Source organism: Centropristis striata, chromosome 10 (assembly GCF_030273125.1).
Source record: "Centropristis striata isolate RG_2023a ecotype Rhode Island chromosome 10, C.striata_1.0, whole genome shotgun sequence".
NCBI lineage: Eukaryota > Metazoa > Chordata > Actinopteri > Perciformes > Serranidae > Centropristis > Centropristis striata.
This window is the reverse complement of record NC_081526.1, coordinates 34,172,389-34,192,497: the sequence shown is the minus strand read 5'-3', so window position 1 is coordinate 34,192,497 and position 20,109 is coordinate 34,172,389. Positions and strand designations below refer to the sequence as shown.

Below are 20,109 nucleotides of genomic sequence, written 5' to 3'. Positions count from 1 at the left end.
TTTTTTTTTTATTCAACCCCTAAATGTCAATGATCTGTGATGTAACATAAACATTACATTGGACGTTTATGGTATTTATATTTATGATATTTCTTATTTTAAAATAAAAAAAAAACTAGACACATTTTCTGCTCACAGAAACACAAATTTGCCTTTTTCTTTGCATCTCCACAACATATATCAAAATTGTGACATTAATAGTGCTGTTTAACAACAAATTATTTGTCAGATTTGTTTTGAAGTAACAATAAGAATAAATCAATAATAAATAAAAACAAATAACTATTTGCCTTATTCTTTGCATCTTCATAACATATACCAACATTGTTACTTTAATTTGCTCAGGAAATATGGTCAGAACAAGTTAAATGCAATAGGATTGCATTGAAGGGCACCCTATTAACGGATTAGAACTGTTAAATGGGTTGAAACGTGAAAAGTGTTTGTTACACGGGTGTCACCATAGGTTCTTATGGGTTAAATGTGCTGTTGACTGGATTCACATTCTGCTGCTGCTGGTTTGATCATAATGAGGTGTTAGTGTTACCTCTGCAGCTGAGGAGAACATGGTGATAGTTCGGGCTGAGGACAGAGTCGTAGTAGGTGCACTTTGATCTGAAGAGACCGCAGGTGAGGCATTCTTTATGAAATGGAGCCACAGTGGAGACTCTGAGGACAAAACAAGTTGATTTGAGACAATTTAAAACTTCTCAGGAACAATCAGTGTGTTTATAGCCTGGAGGCAGAAGAAATTAAATAAAAGTGTATGTATTAACACTGTAGTTTCCCCCTGTTTTATGCATATGACTTTTACTTAAATGCAAGAAACCCAGAATAAAAGACGATATGTAAAAGTTGGTGTGTCATAGAAAAACATGTCCTTGTTAGCTGATTGGCCACGTAACCACAAAGTCTCAGGTTCAGTTCCAGCTGTGGAAACTTTGTCGACACTGCATTGTCTTTTCTCAATTTCAAGGGCACCTTAAAGGCCACATCTCATTTCCTCCACTTGAAAGGCACTTTATCAAGTTTTTATCATGTTTTTATCTACCATGGGGGCATCCAAGAGGCACTTTTGCTGCTTTCTTTTTCAACATGGGGGCACCACCAAGCATGGCGCTCCCCCATTGAGTCCACCAGTACGAGAGAAAAAAAGAGAAATGCATGTTCAGTGTTCAAGTGCTGGCTTCATCCTTCAATAGAGGCCACCTGATTCACACCTGTTTTTCACAGAATTGATGACCTCACTGCCCAATTGTACAGCCTTAAGAGCGTACATATCATGAATGCTGGGTCTTGTTGGTTTTCTGAGAATCTACTGCACCTACTGGTACCTTGTTTGCCATGTAGCAATAAAAAATATACTAAAAACCTGGATTAATCTGGTTAGTCACATTGGACTGCTATTATTTTGAACGGACAATAGCCACGGATTTGCTTAACTCAAAATCCGTGGAATAGCCACGGAATCAGTCAAATTTCCGTGAAACTGACACAGATTTCGCTACAATGCAAGTTAATGACAGTCATATCCCGTGGCTATTCCAACATACAAAGTGATTATGTACATTCACTGAGTGAATATTAGAAAATAAAACATATATTTCTTGCTAGAAATGTGATCAAAATCCATTTTTATGTTTTTTGTTCTGACCGCCGGGACCTTGAAAGTCACGTGACTTGGAACAAACCAATAGGAAAAAATATCCATGGAATAGCCACGGGATATAACTGTCATTAACTTGCATTGTAACGAAATCCATGTCAGTTTCACGGAAATTTGAGTGATTCCGTGGCTATTCCACGGATTTTGAGTTAAGCAAATCCGTGGCTATTTCACGGATTCCTGTGAGACCAGGTTCCTACTGTATGTCCAATCAAGGCAAAAAAAAAAAAAGCCTGTCCAAAAAGTTTGTAAAAGAACGGAAGCGTATTGCAATTCACTTGAAAAAAAAAGAAAAGAAGGTTTTTCTGAGTAATTTATTTTTTGGTTTGTTTTTCGGGGAAATGATTTCTGTTTTAGGGAGTAATTTTTAGTCCCTTGTTTTTCTGACATTTTTTTTTCGGTTTTTCAGGGTAATTTTTTTTCCTGAATTATCGAGATACTTCGAAATCACACGTGAACATCCAACCTGCAAGTGACTCCCATGGATCTATAGTGACTCCAGACCCAGAACCCAGATCAAAGTAAAACTTAAATAAACTAAACAAACTAACATGTTTGCTTCCATTAAATCGAGCTCTCAATAAAGGAATGAATGCGTCTGTTTGTTTGTTGCTCTCTAAACTAAAAAAAAACTTTTTTTTTCAAGTGAATGCAATCACTTCTGTATAAAAGGAATTCAACGTGTAAGTGAATTGTCCTCTGAAGCTGTGTGGAGCGATGAGGAGACTGTAACCTTCCATTATTATCATCACATTCTCCACACTGTTTTCCACTGTTTGAGTTTTGGCTGCTGCTGATTTGATGACGTGAACTCCTAATGACTCTTTTATTCTGCAGTGGTTCAAGGGCAGAAGTGGCTCCAGCAGCTGTTCTCTCAATGAACCAATTCCTCATTTCCACAGCAAAGTGGGACTGTCTGATGGGGTATGGGGGCATAAAACAACTAAAAACTGCCCCATCCGCACTGAGTTTTCCTTGCATGTGAATCAGCCTGTATGACATTGCATCGTTTTTTGTCAATTTTAAGGGCACCCTCGAGACACTCCATCATGTTTTAGCTACCATAGGGGCACCAAGAAGGGACTGTTTCCCTTAAATTTGTAGATATTCGGAAATTACATTAAAATGTGTTCTCTAATACCACACGGAAGATTTTAATATGAGCCTGACCAATTTATTGGAAGGCCGATTACAACGGCCAATATTCGCCTACAGCAGATGTCCGATATGAGCCAATATGAAAACAGTTGTGTTAATTATGTTCATTTAGTTCACTATATTGGTTGAGCTTACATATTTTGCTTTTTTACTTTATATCTATCTATAAAAGCAAGAAGTGTCCGTGTGTGTGTGTGTGTGTGTGTGTGTGTATGTGTATGTGTATACACATATTTTAATTTTGTATCCTATTATTTTTGCTTGTTCACTGTTTTTGATGATGTTCTGTTATTTTTGTTTTAACTGTTGTATTGCCTCCATGATAATGTACTTTGTAAAGCACCTTGTAACCCTGGTTTTGAAAGGTGCTATAGAAATATAGTAATAAATAAATAAATAAATGTGTGTGTGTGTGTGTGTGTGTGTGTCGATGTGTGTCTAGGCCATATCTCACTGACTGTCTGACCCAGACTGACCTAAGGTTTCGTATGTGGCTTGTGCATGGCATGAAGGTGTGCACCCTTGAATTTGAAGATTTTTGAATTCATTTATCAAAATATCATTATTCACGTAGGATGTGTTGCGGCATTGCACTGTTTCTGATCGGACGCTCCTAGGGGAGCTCCGCCCCATTGTGTGATAGGCCTACCCCTGGTCAGTAACACAATTCACTCTGGATTTCCACCCTGACTCACCAGGCTCATACGCACACAAACTTCTACATACATACTTACGCACGGACATATATACAGATATACAATCACCCCCCCACTACTCCCCATCCCTCGCCTTTACTGCTTTTGTACCCCCAGTCACTCCCCCCTTCATTGCATTTTGTTTTTATTTACATTTTCAAAGCATCCCAACTTTTTGGAAATTGTGGTTGTAGCTTTCTTGCCAAGAGCTCCGACTGTTACATCTGTAGAAATATTAATTCACCACCAGCAGCGTGAAGTGTAACAAGTCGTGGTTTTATACTGTAGTTTTATTGGTTGTGTTGATCCAACTATTTTTGCAAGAAAGCAATGTCAGACTCTTCCTCATGAATGACGGAGCTTTCTCTACTTGGACGAAGTGAAATCCGTGTGTTACCTGTACAGCTGCCGCCGTGTTGAGCCTTCCTCTGTACTCAGGAAATATCTGAAAAACACACAGTGAAGCTGTTAAACCTTAGATTTCATATTGTACGTTCATATTTACGGTGGCCCTGAAGTGCAAAACACACCAGCAATTCACACAACACGCCAGCAATTCGCCACAACGCGCCAGCATTTCACCAAAACGTGCCAGCATTTCACCAAAACACACCAGCAAATTCATCAAACCGGAAAGGGAAGGTACATATTGGACACTGATCCTCCTCCTGATTGGTTCCTGCCGTCATTCACTTCTCCATAGTAAAACCAGTTGCCCCTATATATGTAGTGCGCCCGTATTGTGATATTTACAGTAAATTCATTGATCCGGTCCAGAGCGAGCTGACATGAAGGATAAACACTTTACTGTCATTCTTTTTCACTTTGCAGTATAAAACTCTTACCTGCAGAGAGGAGATGAAGTGTTAACTTTACAAGGACACTCCACGTGATATAATCAAATTGCGTCGCGCCAAAAATGTATTTGTTGTGTCTGCGAAATTCATAATAATGCTGGCGCGTTGTGGCGAATTGCTGGCGTGTTGTGTGAATTGCTGGCGTGTTTTGCACTTCAGGGCCACCGTACATATGGTATGGTGTTAATAACTCGTGCTTACACTGAGTTTGTGCTCTCATCATAGGCCAGAATTTGAGAGACCTCCCAGCTTCCTGAGGTCAGGTGTCGGAGGTTGATCTCTTGGCCCTCAGACTGAGAAACAGGAGAAAGAATAGAGCAGAGTGTGTTAACATGGCCTCACATGCCCTACATGCTCCTAAAGGGAGCCACTGGTGTTGAGGTTTTTTTTTATTTCTTATTACCTAGCCCTGACTTTCAATCTCAAACTTTTATTCCACTTATTATCTCTACAGAAAGTGAATTAATCTGGCACAGAACCCAGTGCCTCCAGTGCATCTGCTTGAAAACACTCGCCTTAATTTATTCAGCTGGATGTATCCTTAACTCTCTGGTGTTTCAGGAAATGTAGTTAGAATATAATTTAAAATGATGAGACTTCAAAATGGAATCATATGAGCAGTGTGAATAATTTGAAGGCCCTCAGGACAGATAAGAGGACTTAAAGACACACAAGGAGATCCATTTAAACAGTGAAACAATCTAACTAAATGTATTCATTGTATTAAAAGTTTGTAATAGTTTTACTTGGTTAGAGATCATGGTGATGTGGCTGAATGTTCCGAGGCCGCCGTGTTTTAAGGGCATAGTGATGAAGAATGTCATGCAGTCCTTGGAAAATACTGGTTCCTCATTCTGGAGAAAGAGACAAAAAGCAAACAAGGACACTGACATTAAAAGTTGTAGAATATTAAGTGATCACGAAAGAAAAGCAGAAGTCAAAAAGACATAATGATGTGCATTACTGCATTGGTAGGTTTAGGGTTGGGCAATGGTTTCCATTGATACCATATGTGGGGATCACAGGTATTCAACAGGACTTCTGTCCTGTGTGCACCTCGGACTGGGGTTTTAATGTAAAAGAGAATCTTTTTTTTTTTTTTTTACATTTACTATTGTTCTTCAAAAAAGGGGACGGCCATTGAACTCAGCTCCTCATGATCCTTCACAGTTTCACACAGGCGGCAACCTCCGGATCTGAGCAGGGAGGCAAACCAGGAAGTGCCTTAAGCTGCATTCTACAGTTAATTCCAGCAGGGGGCGCTGACGGCGGCTGCAAAAACATTCTGTCCATTAATTTCAATGCAAAATGAGAAAACTTCTCACTTGATTTATTACCTCAGAAATGTTTTTTTTGGACAACACCACAGTAAAAAATCTTCTTCAAGAGAATTTAATGTTAATAGTTCAAATTATGGCCCAATTTAGAAGAAAATAGAAGATAAAGATGTCCAGTTATGAACAACATGGATCAAATATTTGTGGCTGTGTTTTAGCCAGCATTGTGAATCAACCGTTTCTACGGTTGAACAAACACAGAAAAGAGCAATGACAACAGACAATGAAACTTCAAATACAAGTGCAAATCACAGCTGCAGTCACTGCTTATCGTCACAAGTGCCGATCTTCGAGACTGTAACTTTAAATAATTTATTGACAGGCTCAAACATAAAGATAATGGGGGGGTGCACTTATATAGCGCTTTTATCCAAAGCGCTTTACACTACACACTACACTCATTCACCCATTCACACACACATTATTACTGGTTGCCGAGGCTACAGGGTACTGGTGCCACCTGCCACCATTGGGAATTCATCCACACACCAATGAATAAAGCATCTGGAGCAATTTGGGGTCAATAGCTTGCTCAAGGATACTTCGACATGGAGGCTGCCATGGTTGGGGATCGAACCACCAACCTTCCGATCAGAATACGACCCGCTCTACCAACTGAGCCCTCTGGACTGACACACTCACCTGACGATCAAGCCACTTCTCTGATGTCATCACATGTTTCTGCGTTGGAAAGAGGACAAGTCAGTACACGTCACTGTGAATCCATTGTAGGAGACTGAAGAGTTTCCACCTTACCTTGGTGCAGCCACCTGTTGTGACATCACACAGTGAAAGTATCGACATGTTTTGAGCTCGATTCACCCAACGCACACTCAGCCTGTCCTGTGTCACCCACTTCACCATGGTGATGTAGTACTCACTAGGGAAACAAATATGGGAAGTAAATAACCAATATAAGCAGCCTGGAACAATAATATGTTGTTATGATTATTATGTAGTAATGTGCTGAAATCATACCTCTTTTCAAAGCTGTCAGGAGGTCTCAGCTCAGTGGTTATGGAGCTGCCATCCAGAGTAACCACATATAACCTGGCAGTGGGATTGATTTGTCCCATCTACGGTAAAAAACAAATGTGCAATTACATTCAAAGCCCTTATCAAATTGGATGTAATATCCATGATGCTCTGCGTGACTGTCGTGATAACAATAAGGCCCGAGCGGCACGCTGCACTTGTTTTCTATTTTTATATGCTGCCGTGCTGAACAATGACAGTAGGCCTTTAACAGAGAATATAATGAGAATATAGAACAAGTGGAGAACAAACTGTGTTCCTGTATACTCCTCATGCCCTGAGGCAAGTCAGTAGCTTTCCTTGGCATAAACCTCCTCCAAAACTAGAGCTCATTAGTCCACATGACAAGGGAGATCTCAAGAATACAGCAACCGATCACCGAGATGACAGTATCTACTCCACACTTGTGCTCGCTTATCTTTATTGGTTATTATTTCTGTCTTCTCCAATCCTTCACTTTCTGCTCTTTAGATGTATAACAGCTTCGAGGAATAGCTTTACTCAGCTCTGCTGCTGTTGTTTGCCACAAAATACATGGCAGGTAAGCAATGTTAAGGATAAACACATTTGAAACCTGCTAAATGGAACGAAGTTAATAATTATTCTGTTACGGCTTCCTCATACATACTAGAGGTGGGAAAAAATCGACACAGCATAGTATCGCGATATTTTGCTGGCAATATTATAGTGGTGTCAACAATAATTGATTCGGCGATGCATCGCAATGCGGGGCATGCACGATTCAGCATCGATGCGGGAAAGTGCCATAATCGATTATGTTTATTTCCTGTCCTCCAGTGGAAAGTTGTGGGGGACAGGGTGGGAATTTCACACTCTGGCCTTGATGCCCTGTGAAAAAATGTTCAATTTACAGCCAAGGTGGCCTTTGCAACCCTGTCAAAGTTCCAGTAAACACAACGCTAACCTGACCCACTCCCCGTCCTTCGAGACGTGTGCGCATCAACACATGGCTAATTTGAATATTAAGCTAGCGGGACAAGCTGTTTTGATATGTTGTGACTGAAGTATGTGGTAGTATTTGACAGAACTTAACATTTACGTTTTTATAGAAAGTACTATTGATAGGTAATTACCATTGTATTAGCCTATTTAAAGTCGACTCGTTAACGTTACATTTTTGCGTCATGAAAACTAGCGATAGCTAGCTAGTTGGGATAGCGCTAACGTCTTCCCTACCTCAGGAACAAGGGCTCGACATTTAGCTGATGTAAATTTCACCTCAGCAGGTTCCTTTTTATGGCAGAGAGGAGGCATTTCTCTTTCCTTACTTTTAGATGAACTCAGGCAGGAGATTAATTTTGCCATCTTTTCAAAATATAGCCAATAAAATCTATTGTTATTAGGCCTATCTGACTGCTTGTATTGCCTCATGACTGACGAAAAATGTCCCTTGTTGTGTGCAGTATAATTGTGATGCATCGCAATGCATCGTAGAATCGAATTGAATCGAATCGTTACCTGGTGAATCGTAATCGAATCGAATTGTGAGGGCAGTGCCAATGCACACCCCTACAATATTATATAGTTCTAATGGTCAGTATTTTTCTGGAGGCAATAGTGGGCTCACTTTTCAGAATATACTGGAGACCCTCCAGTATCATATCATATTTCATATGAAACCAGAAGATCGAAGGAATCTACATGTGTGTCAGGATATTGTGTCTGGAAGTTGAGGAAATAACGCTGCAAAGTTAGACTTTTTTATGTTTCATTCAAAAAATTCAGAGCAGTGAAGCTTGTTGTTTTTAAAGTTTGATAAAATGCTGCAGTTGTTGTCGTCCATACATGTTTGATATCAGTTCAGTTCAGTTTGACTGAATACTTTGTTGGTCAGCCTGTGGGTTTGACTCTCATTGTGGAGAAATAAAAAGACTGTTCTGAAGCCAGATTGGACAAAACAATTCTTGATTTAATTTAATTTTGCGGACACAAAATGCAGTTAAACAGTTAAATCGCAATATATCACAATACTCACCATATAGCAAAATGCTTAAAATTGCAATAATATCGTATCGTGACTCAAGTATCAGGATAAAATCGATATCGGGTGTTAAAAGCTGTGGCCATCACTTGTCAAAATGAGAACAGGTTACAGTTGTTTAGAAATGTTCATACTGAAAACCTTTAATGTTATCTGTGGTTTGCAGAAACTTAAAATGCCAACATTTATTCTGGCAGCTGTGTTCTCTGATCTCTGACCTCTCTGTTTAAAGATTCTGCATTTTAATCTTTTGCATCTCTTTTAATTGGATGACTAATTCACATTATTTTAAATTTAGATCTGAAATATGTATTGGAAATGTTCTCCATACACAAAGAGAAATTACCACCTAGACTGTGCTAGTGCTATGTTATAACAGAGTCACAATTATTGTGGCGTAACCTTTCCACCTCTTGCAGCTTCTTTCCAGTTTGTCTGGTTCTCAGTCACTTGTTGTTGGACTTGCTCCCCTCACCATTAAGCCTGTATACCTTCATTTGTCAGGAAATTATTGAACTGTCCCTGTCTGCCTCGACTGTCTGTGTTTGAGTTCTCCTCCCTCTGCAGCCTCAATTCAACCCCATGATAGAACCAGCTGCTATAAAGAATACTAACACTGTGGCTTAGAAAACAGCCAGTTTCTATATGTGAATTTATTCATAAGGGTGTAACGGTTCTGTAACTGAGACTGGAAACTCATACACCTACAGCCTTGTGCCACGGTTCCATCTGCTGTGTGTCAATACAACATTATGCAATAGAAACCCTGGAAGGTTACAGTAAACCTAGCACTAATAGTCAAGGACCACACATAATAACTCTGAAACTGGTGGATTGTGGAACCAAATGCAGCACAAACAGACAGTTTAGTAAAGTCTTTGAACCTTACAAGAGTCCATTTACATTTGCAATCCAGAAGGATCAGCTGGAATCTGGTGGGTCCATTTCCAGCAGAAGTCTGGGCAAGGGTTGGCCATAGAGTACTAGAGGTGGAGGAAAAGTCGATACAGCATAGTGTCGCAATATTTTGCGTGGCAATATTATATCGATTCATGGCCGCTAAGTATCAATATTTAGCATATTTTTGCCGTTTTCTTTCAAAGGCTGTATCAGGCTCTTTTTTAGGAATATAGTGGAGATACTGGTATCACATGAAAGTAGAAGATCTAGAAGTCTCACGTCATCGTATCGTGTCGGGAAGTTGTCTAAATAATGCTGCAAAGTTAGTCTTTTTTTACGTTTCATTCAAAAAACTTCAGAGCAGTGAAGCTTGTTGTTTCTGAAAGTTTGATAAAATGCTGCAGTTGTTGTCGTCCATACATGTTTGATATCAGTTCAGTTCAGATTTAACTGTAAAAATGTTCATATAAATAAACTATAAAATATTTTTGCGTGGAAGGGTCAAAGTTATGAGACCAAACCGATAAACATCCTTTTTTATATCTAAATGAAGCTATATACAGTACAGGCCAAAAGTTTGGACACACCTTCTCATTCAATGCGTTTCCTTTATTTTCATGACTATTTACATTGTAGATTCATCAAAACTATTAATGAACACATGTGGAATTATGTACTTAACAAAAAAGTGTGAAATAACTGAAAACATGTCTTATATTCTAGTAAGCAAAGGGTGGCTACTTTGAGGAATCTAAAATACAAGACATGTTTTCAGTTATTTCACACTTTTTTGATTAGTACATAATTCCACATGTGTTCATTAATAGTTTTGATGAATCTACAATGTAAATAGTCATGGAAATAAAGGAAACGCATTGAATGAGAAGGTGTGTGTCCAAACTTTTGGCCTGTACTGTATAACTGTATTGACACGTTGCCATGGATATGCATTGTTCAGCTTCTCTCCTGATGATGGCTGGCCTTGTTAGTGACCTGTCAATCAAAGGTAGCCCCGCCCCAAGTCATATGGTTACATGAAATTGTCTTGAAGAAGATTTTTTACTCGCTTTTGAGACCATAGTGTTGTCCTAAAAAAAAATTCGGAGGTAATAAATCAAGTGAGAAGTTTTCTCATTTTGAATTGAAACGAATGGACATAAATGTTTTTGCAGCCAAAATTAGCACGCCCTGCTGGAATTTTCAGTAGAATAAAGTTTAGGGCACTTCCTTGTTTTCCTCCTTGCTCAGACCCGGAGGTTGCCGCCTGATCCTAACCCACGAGGCTGATAAACACTGATAATGCCCATTTAATTGCCTCAATTAAGATCGAAAATCCTCAAAAATCCAGTATGGGCCAGACTGTAATATGGTAGCTTGTCACTGTGAATCTGGATTCTACTGTGACTGTAACAGTAATGAGGTATTTGCCGGAGTGCAGCCACATGAAGAAGACTCCCTAGAGTATTACTTTTACTGTGCATTGACTCACAAGGAGATACCCACACAACTGTATCCTCCAGTGACTAAAGCAGCAGTATGACTGTCAGACAGCCATACAGTCAGTCTTCTCATTGACTAAAGGAAGGAGAAAGCAATTATAAATGTGCTTCATTTAGTCCCACAGAATTATAATGCTGACCCCACTCAAGGATTCCAGCTACAGGCTCCCTCTGTGTGAACGTCTACAGTTTTATACGCTGTGTGGGCAAGGTTAAGATCAAACGCAGAACTTCATTAATTAGAAGCCTCCCTATCCCAGGCCCCTCCCCCCTTCTATGGATCTCAACCGATAAATAAGGGCGCCCTTCACCCCATGACCCTCATTCCACCAGCTTTACACAGCCCATCTCCTTTCTAAGAGGCTTTTGATACGTTAAACATCCGCATCAAAGGATGGGAGATGCCTTACTAAAGCATATCACATTCCTATCCCTCCCAGTGCCACACATCCCTCCAGCCATCTCTCTTCAAAGGAAGCAGGCCATTGGAACATGAATTAAACAAGAAAAGGATTCCCCAACCTTTATGTGTAAGCTAAAACAGGGAGCCTGTATTATTCACAGTGCTGGTTACATGCAGTGGAGTTACAGTATATAGTGGACTTGTAAGGTTGTTAGGGATGTTGTGCACTGTAAAGTAAACTAAAGGATGTTTCAGGGCGCGTTCACAACCCAAAGTTTATTCTGTTTTGATGGAAATTTGGAGGTTAAATCCTTGTTATGGTTCGTTTGTGAACGCTCCAGTCGTATCTTGGTGTGCACCAAAACAACCCGTCCCAGACCACCTGCAGAGATCGTCTCGGTCCGTTTCCAAATGGACCCTAGTGCTGTTCGATTCACTGTGAATGTGATCTGAACAGAATCGGACCCGATTAAAGGAAATTAACCAAAACACAGTTGATTGTGGGCGACCTACTCGTTTCGTTTCGTATCTGTTTTTTTCGGTCAATACATGTCATCAAAACAGAAGCAACAAACCAGAAAAAAAACCTTGATCAAAGTAAACAACATGTAAACAGAAAGAGAAAATTGATAATAGACATTTGGACCAAAAAGGCTGAAGCATAGCTTATTACGCCTACCCTGTTCAAGTAAATTTAAAAATTAGGAATGTACAATCTGTAATTTATCAACAAAAGAAATAAGCAGTCACAAAAGAGAGAAAAGAAAGAAGCTTCTTACTCATTACTCTAACTTATATAAATGAATCATCCTATTTTTAAGTATTTTTTTTGAATAAGTTAATGGTATTGCAAGTTTTCAAATCTTTCTCCAATTTGTTCCATAAATTAACGGCTGTTACCGTGGTGCATCGTGATTTGGTGTTGGTTCTGGTTTTTAACTTTGTAAATATACACACCCCTCTGAAATGATAATGGCTTTGTCTTAGATTGAACATTTTCTGAATACAGTCAGGCAGCATGTTGTTGTTCATTTTGAACATAATCGATGAGATGAACACACTATATCTTATAAAGATGAAACTTGTGTCCTTCAGGTTCACTCTGTAGGTTGCCACTGAGCTAAAGATTATATGTCACTGCAGAATTATCAACATATTGCTCAGAATGACCTAATATTTGCCTTTGTGGTAACAGCAGATGGTGGTAGGAGCATCAAGGCTCTCCTTCTCTGATTCTACAGCTGTCTGATCGCAGCACATCGTCTGTGGAAATAATGGATCAACACAATGTTGATGCCCTGGAGCCTCAACAGAAGCTCCTTCTGAACGTTTCTCTCCACATTAGTTTGGTGAAAACCAAAGCAGAATAATGCCGCTTGAATCAAACTGACTCAGTTTACGCTCAATTCCATGTTGCATTGTTTATTTCTATGTTTAGGGTCTTCACCGCCAACTTTTCAACCAATAAGAAATAATAGTGTCAGTAGATTTCAGCCCTCCATCTTCGTACACACCCCTCTGCTAATCCCTTTTTTTATTTGGTCCACTTACATTTCTGCTCTGTGAAAGAAACCAGACTAAACACAAAACCAACCAAATGTATCAATTTCACTGTGATTTGGACAAACCAAACGGACTCAAGCTAGCTAGCACAATAATTTGTTGGTACCTTAGCTTGCTCTTCCCCAGCTCCACACTCTTGTCCAAATATGCACAATAACTTTATTATTTTAGTGTCATAAAATGTACCCAAATTCAAAAGTATGTATAATATAGCTACATAAGGCTGGGCAATATGATGGTATTTACAATGCAATGCTATTAAGCTGCCTGCAAGAAGAATTTCAGTTTTAGGCCCCGTTCACACGAGGACGCTCGCGGGTAAAAACGACAAAATATTTTATCGGAAGTGCCTTTCGTTTAGACGGTGACGGCGTTTTGGGGGCTTAAAGACGCAAAAATCTGAAACCACCCTCCAAAGTGGAAAAGTTAAATCCGCTCCGCCGTAGCGTGTCCGTCTACACTGACAAGACACAAAACTCTGATCTGATCTGCTCACGTCACGTATGTGTTTACGTCACATACATGCTCCAGTACAGGAAAATAAATAAACGTGGGATTATTTCCATGCGTCGGACCTTCAAGCTGCTCTGGCAGCTCTAATAAATTTACAGGAGTCTTTCCACCAAATGTACAGGATATGTACAGATAGTATTAGTGAACAGAGAAGGATCTGGAATTACCTCTATCACATTTTGGATGCACCGATTGGTCGGAGGCGAGCCAGACGGCTGTGAACGAGACCTGGGAGATCTAGTGGATGGTGGAGAACTTTGTGGAAGGAGTAGCTGATGAAAATGTGTGGCATGAAAACTTCCACATGCCCAAAGATGCTCTTATCGCTTTAAGTGATGCTGCCTGGCATGCATACAATCGAATTTCACACACTTTTGCGTCACCGTATGCAGCAGATTTCCTCCCGAAAATGCTCGTCTAAACGAGGAATAAAAAGTGAAGACGCGACGCCACTTTTGCGTCTTCTGTTCAGACCGTCCTCGTGTGAACGGGGCCTTAGTCTTTTGTTTGATCAGATCACAGACCCCTTTTACTAAACACATTCCTTCATTTCATCACCTGCCTAAAAGCTGCTTTTAGCTATATCTTGTAACTCTGTGATGATTTGCAGAAAGCGGAGAGTGACATCCGATCACTGGTCAGTCACTCAGTTCTCATGTCGAGATGTCTTTTAATGTCAGGTGTGAACAGATGTACGTAGACCTGTTCACTTGTGATTTAATCACCCAGGATGGAACTTTTACCTTTGGATACGGGTACTCCTTCCCCCGGGGGTAGAGCGAGCCTGTCAGGCGGGGCAGCAGCATGTTTGGAACCAGTGAATCGTTGATGGTGAGGTAGGCCAGTCTGGAGCTGTCAGGTGACCACCAGTGGGCCACCTGTGTGTGCAAAACCTCCTCTGAAAAACCAAGAGAAGACAAATCAGTCTTCAGAATCCTGCCTTTAAGTTGTTTAAAATATTTCCTTTTTCTGTTTCCTGTACTGCTCCTTATTTTAATCTTAGTTTATTCCATTTTTCAACAGATTGCTCCAGACCAACATCCCCCAAAAATTGTTGTATAGGTAGCCTGCGCAAGCATCTTATTATGACCCATATTTATATCTGTTGCTATGCGGTGACAGCAAATTATGACAGGAGGAAATGAGGAAGTCATGGGACAGACTATAAAGAGCGACAAAGTCTGCATATGGAGGGGTCCAAGTGGATGGATCGGTGAAATAAACATAGGAGAAGTTGTTCTTCTCTCATTATTTTAACTTTTGCATATAAAAGTTAAGTCACCTACAGGGTGATTTTTTCAACCTAAACTATTATCTTTTACTAAACCTAACCAAGAAGTTTTGTTTAACAATGTTAACCATGTGTAAACCTACAAACGTTATTTAAATAGAATGGTATATGTTGTTGTATGAGGACATAAAAGAGTGGTCTCATCTATTTAAGTCACACCCATGGATCCACCCCAACCTTCCCTACATTACATGTGACAATATATTGACAATAAGAGGGTTCCTCAGCAGTTAAGAGAACAATCACAATAATGCTATTAAGCTCAATCCTCAATAAAAATATAGTAATGTCATATATTTACGGCCACAAGCGGGATTTTTGGGGGCGCTGTTTCTTAGATAACAGAACAGTAAGGAGACCCAGTTAAAATTGATAAATAAATGGATACATAAATAAGTAATAAATAATCAATGATTCATTTATGATGAAATAAATGAAAGTTAATAGAGTTGATACATATAATTCTTCAATTAAACAAATTATAATTAAATAGGACATAAATGTATATCATGAATTCATTTCTCAATGCGCCTTTCCTTTATTCTTCCTTAAATCTGTTTTTACTGTTAAATACTCAAATTTTCATCTTAGAAAAACAAACCCTTTTTCAGCTTTGTTAGGGGCATTTTGTGGCGTCTTCTCTTCTTTTTGTTGTTGCTTTTTCAACACAAACCACTACACACTAGAGCAGCTGGAGCCAAAAGCTGCTTCTCCTCCATTTCGTAAGTTTTTACTAAGAGCATAATGGGAGAAAAATTGCATGGTAGGAAAAAAAATCTAAAAAAATCTAGTTGTAGTCTTGTAAATAGTGACCCTGCAAAATTCACAGTCTGTCTAAAATCTCAGTGTGAGACTAGGCTGGGACTAAAAACTCTAAACACTTGTCTTTACATGTGAGCAGGTGTGAGACTAGAGTTTTCCGGGAGTCTTTCCAAATCCTATCAAAGTCTTCTGATGTATAGGCAACATTACCCTCATACAGCCAATCTGTGATGCCATTGAAGATGATCCCCTCCTGTCCAGAAGAGGTGAGCCTCCACGAGCTGCTCTGAACATCCATTTGGTAGTAAATGTTGTTTTCAAATATATATATCTGCAGGATAAAGAAAAAGTATTAGTTTTCCCTTGAAAACACAAACAGCAAGTTACACAAAATACCTACAACCACTGGCTTTGACTCATTCAGTCCGGAATGCAATTAAATGATTTTCTACATTCCTGCCACCTTTTATGCTTTACGCTGGAAGTCACATCTCTGTTTGAACCTGGTGAACTGATTTCACACAGAAAATATGCCTATTAATAAAAAAAAATCATTCAGTGAGTGTTGCCATAACACAGAGGAACATGCAGGGAGAGCTCATGAGTAATAACTGTAACACACTTCTGCAGGGCTTCTTAAGAACAGGTTCCACTGACGACAGGTAGAAATACTGAGGAATTGAGATAAATGCTATCTATTGGTTAATTACTTTCCATGTCTGCACTGGAGAAAATAAGGGACTGATTATTGTGTGCATGATACTCTGCACCGTGGAGGGATTACTCACACTGAGAGCTTTGGTCGCCCAATAAGATGTCTTCCAGCAACAGCTTGATTAGTAGAACTGTTGCTGGCTTCGCTTCATAGTTTAGTTTAGAGGGAATTTGTGTTTACTCTCAATTCAAAAACAGCGTTTGATGAGCCTGGAGCTCAGAGCAGAGAGGATTCTAAGAATGCAATCAATTATAAATCACACGGTTTTACATAGGACATCAAATAGACATTGATTTTCACCTGTCTGCATGTAGCCAGGTTTATTGGATCTGCTCATTAATCTTTCAATAACTGGATTTATTGTCTGGTCTATAAAGTGGCAGAAAATAATGAAAAATCAACATTACAATTCACCAAAACACAAGCTGACATTAATTGAATTAAGTGAATTGCTTGTTTGTCAAAGCGACGGTCCGAAGGGTTGGAGTTAGGACAAAAAATGTGTATAACAAATGAACGACATAGCCCCAAAAAATGCCTTAAAATGTGTGTAACAAATGGACAAAAAAATCCCTAAAAAGATCTAAAAAAATGTGTGTAACAAATGGACAAAGCATCCCTAAAATGGCTAAAAAATGTGTGTAACAAATGGACAAAAAAACCCTAAAAAGATCTAAAAAATGTGTGTAACAAATCAACAAAACATCCCTAAAAAGGCCCAAAAATGTGTGGAACAAATGGACAAAATATCCCCAAAAATGCCTAAAAAAAGTGTGCACAGAATAGCTTATAGCTATGTATATATCAGTTCACATCTCATATATCTGTCCTGCATAATTTGAGCTTTTCCACACAGACTGCAGCCGTGTTATTTATGCATGCTTTCTGATACCCAGAGGTGGTATTTCATCACTTCTCATATGAATATTACACATATGTTTTCTGTGTTACCCAGTGCTGTGGAAAAACTCTAATACTTAATGATTCAAGCAGTCTTGTGGGCAAGAATGAACCGTGCCTGCATCTGTTGACGAGCAGACACATATGTAGATGTTAAGTAATTATGTGTTTTTCTTTTACTTCCTCGGCTAATTACGGGAAAATGTTTCAATAAAAATATGTTATTCACACAAGGTATCTTTTGCTCCAGGATGAAACGAGCCTCTCCTGCATCTTTGAGTGAATAATGGAAGATTCATGTGAGAGTTGCTGTTATTTGGCTCTGTAAACTCACCAGCTGCTGACCGTGAACTCCCCATGAGGCGAACTGGAGGACAGAATCTGAAACCTCTGGAGGATTCAGCTCTCGCACCTCTCTGATGCAAGGACAATAAAAAACACATGGAGCATCACACACACACCAGTCCTGCACACATTAACAGTCACAGAGCAAATGTATAGTATGCAATAGGTAAATAATGTGTATCATCATTAGTGACTTCCAGGAGACACATCATGTGAACCTGGTCTCACAGGAATCCGTGAAATAGCCACGGATTTGTTTAACTCAAAATCCGTGGAATAGCCACGGAATAACTAAAATTTCTGTGAAACTGACACGGATTTCGCTACAATGCAAGTTAATGACAGTCATATCCCGTGGCTATTCCATGGATATTTTTTCCTATTGGTTTGTTCCAAGTCACGTGACTTTTTAAGATCCCGGCGGTCAGAACAAAAAACATGGCGTACAGTTCTCCCATTTTTAGTGAAAAAAATCAATATTTTGACTTAGTTTCTGCATAAAAATGGATTTTGATCACATTTCTAGTGAGAAATATATGTTTTATTTTCTAAATATTCACTCAGTGAATGTACATAATCACTTTGTATGTTGGAATAGCCACGGGATATGACTGTCATTAACTTGCATTGTAGCGAAATCCGTGTCAGTTTCACGGAAATTTGCAACAACAACAAACAACAACAAACAACAAACAATCAAATATTTTAGTTGAAACAACAAGTTGGTTTTACAGTGCAGTTACTTCTGTTTATTTAACACAAAGACATATTTTGGTCACGGCAGCTGAAATTTCACTGTGTTGTTGCCTTCTGACTATAAATGCACGATAGTAATAATTTCATTATACAATGTTGAATTCATTGTTAACTCACCTTGTATACAGGTTGTAAATCAGATATGATGCAAAGAAAGAGTGCTGGTAGACCTAAAAAAAAAAACACAAGCAAAAACAATCTCACTGTTATTAGGAGCAGACCTTTGGCCTCCCTCCATTCATCATGATTAGTGCCTTAACAGCCAAGAAAACAGGGACATACATTCAATGATTATGACTAATACAGTCGATTCATCATCAGAGCAGATACTCTGAGAGGAATAATACAAAGTTACACACAATGAAAATCATTCTGAAGACATTTCCCTATGTGCACCAGATAATGCAGACAATTAAAGGCTGCTCAGGAGGGTCACCACTTGGCATGCCAGCAGTAGAGTGAGTGGAACTAGCTATGTCCTTTTTATGAAAAAAACATGAAATTGCTTGGCATTTTGCCTGTGTGTCCAAAGGTCAACGCACATATCTGCATATAAATGGAAAGAGGAGAATGCCAGTGTTCCCTGGATATGAGAACCATGATGGGATATTTCTGTGTCCTAGTTCATGTGTGCAAAAGGAACAAAAAAAGAAATATACTTGTGGATGTCGTTGCTTATGTTGTTTGCTTTTCTTTTTCCTATTGAGTTGACATGTATACAATTTTTTACGAGTTTAAGTGCCATTTTTACATTTTCTTGTTAATCAGTGTGCCATATCAACATTAAGGTTACCATTAAGTTTAGTTATGACACAACTTTAAATCTACAACGGATCTGTTGTTTTTTTAGGCCAATTTATTGCATCCATGTAGGCCACTGGTTCCCAACCCAGGGGTCACAACCCCCACTAGGGGTCGCCAAAGCTTCACAGGAGGTCAAGAGGGCTTCTCGATTTTAAAGGCTGTAAAGCTGCATTTTGACCAAGAATGTACCAGGTAATGAGTCCGTTTGGGACTTTTGAAGGTAGTAAAAGGTTATGAAAACATCACATCAGAGAGTCTTGCTCATCAAGAATAAACTAAACAAATAGTTGTATTTCTTTTCAACTGCTGTGGTTACAAATTATACGCACAGTTCCCATTTAATACTGCTTTAAGTGACATTCCCTCATTTACAAAATGTTGCAATAGCAGCAAATGTTAAAAAGGGGAATTAAGTGTAACAAACAGAAATATTAGCCTGGCTAACACCAGACTAATCACAAATGAGATCTAGTCTGGAAACCACCAATTAATTTCTCCGTAGAGGAGGTGTGGTATATGATCCTCCAGAGCCATTTATTGGTCTATCAAAAGCGTCTGTAAGTAGCTCTTAGCCAATCAGATCAGTTATACCAGATGACATAGTAGAGCAACAGAAATTGATGTTTACATAGCCAGACTAGCCCATCTCTACTTTGAGACTAAAATGCTCAATTCTGCTTCTGCAACGTTTTTCTGCAGCATGTTCTGGCTGCTCTGTAGTTTCAGCTCACAGTCTACCGGCAGTGTTGGTGTGTGTGTGTGTGTGTGTGTGTGTCTGTGTGTGTGTGTCTGTGAGAGAGTGTTGCTGCTGCTTTGCTTCTCCAGCTCTCGCTTTCTGCAAGATTATTTATTTCTACGCCTTATTCCCCCTCATGTCATTCAGCCACACACATTCACTGATTTTATGG

General features: G+C 39.2%; 1 protein-coding gene across 1 annotated transcript in view; it reads right to left on the bottom strand.

The window, feature by feature from the left end:
• The window catches only part of LOC131979169 (inactive dipeptidyl peptidase 10-like), a 168,051-nt gene that overhangs the window by 18,146 nt on the left and 129,796 nt on the right, over positions 1–20,109 (bottom strand). The window contains exons 6-16 of the mRNA XM_059343093.1: positions 18,515–18,567; positions 17,631–17,712; positions 15,892–16,012; positions 14,372–14,526; positions 6,692–6,789; positions 6,470–6,593; positions 6,356–6,394; positions 5,123–5,230; positions 4,578–4,669; positions 3,917–3,964; positions 548–669 (exon numbers count right to left, since the gene is read on the bottom strand). Of these exons, the coding sequence (XP_059199076.1) occupies positions 548–669; positions 3,917–3,964; positions 4,578–4,669; positions 5,123–5,230; positions 6,356–6,394; positions 6,470–6,593; positions 6,692–6,789; positions 14,372–14,526; positions 15,892–16,012; positions 17,631–17,712; positions 18,515–18,567 (1,042 nt within the window). The remainder of the gene's footprint in view (positions 1–547; positions 670–3,916; positions 3,965–4,577; positions 4,670–5,122; positions 5,231–6,355; positions 6,395–6,469; positions 6,594–6,691; positions 6,790–14,371; positions 14,527–15,891; positions 16,013–17,630; positions 17,713–18,514; positions 18,568–20,109) is intronic.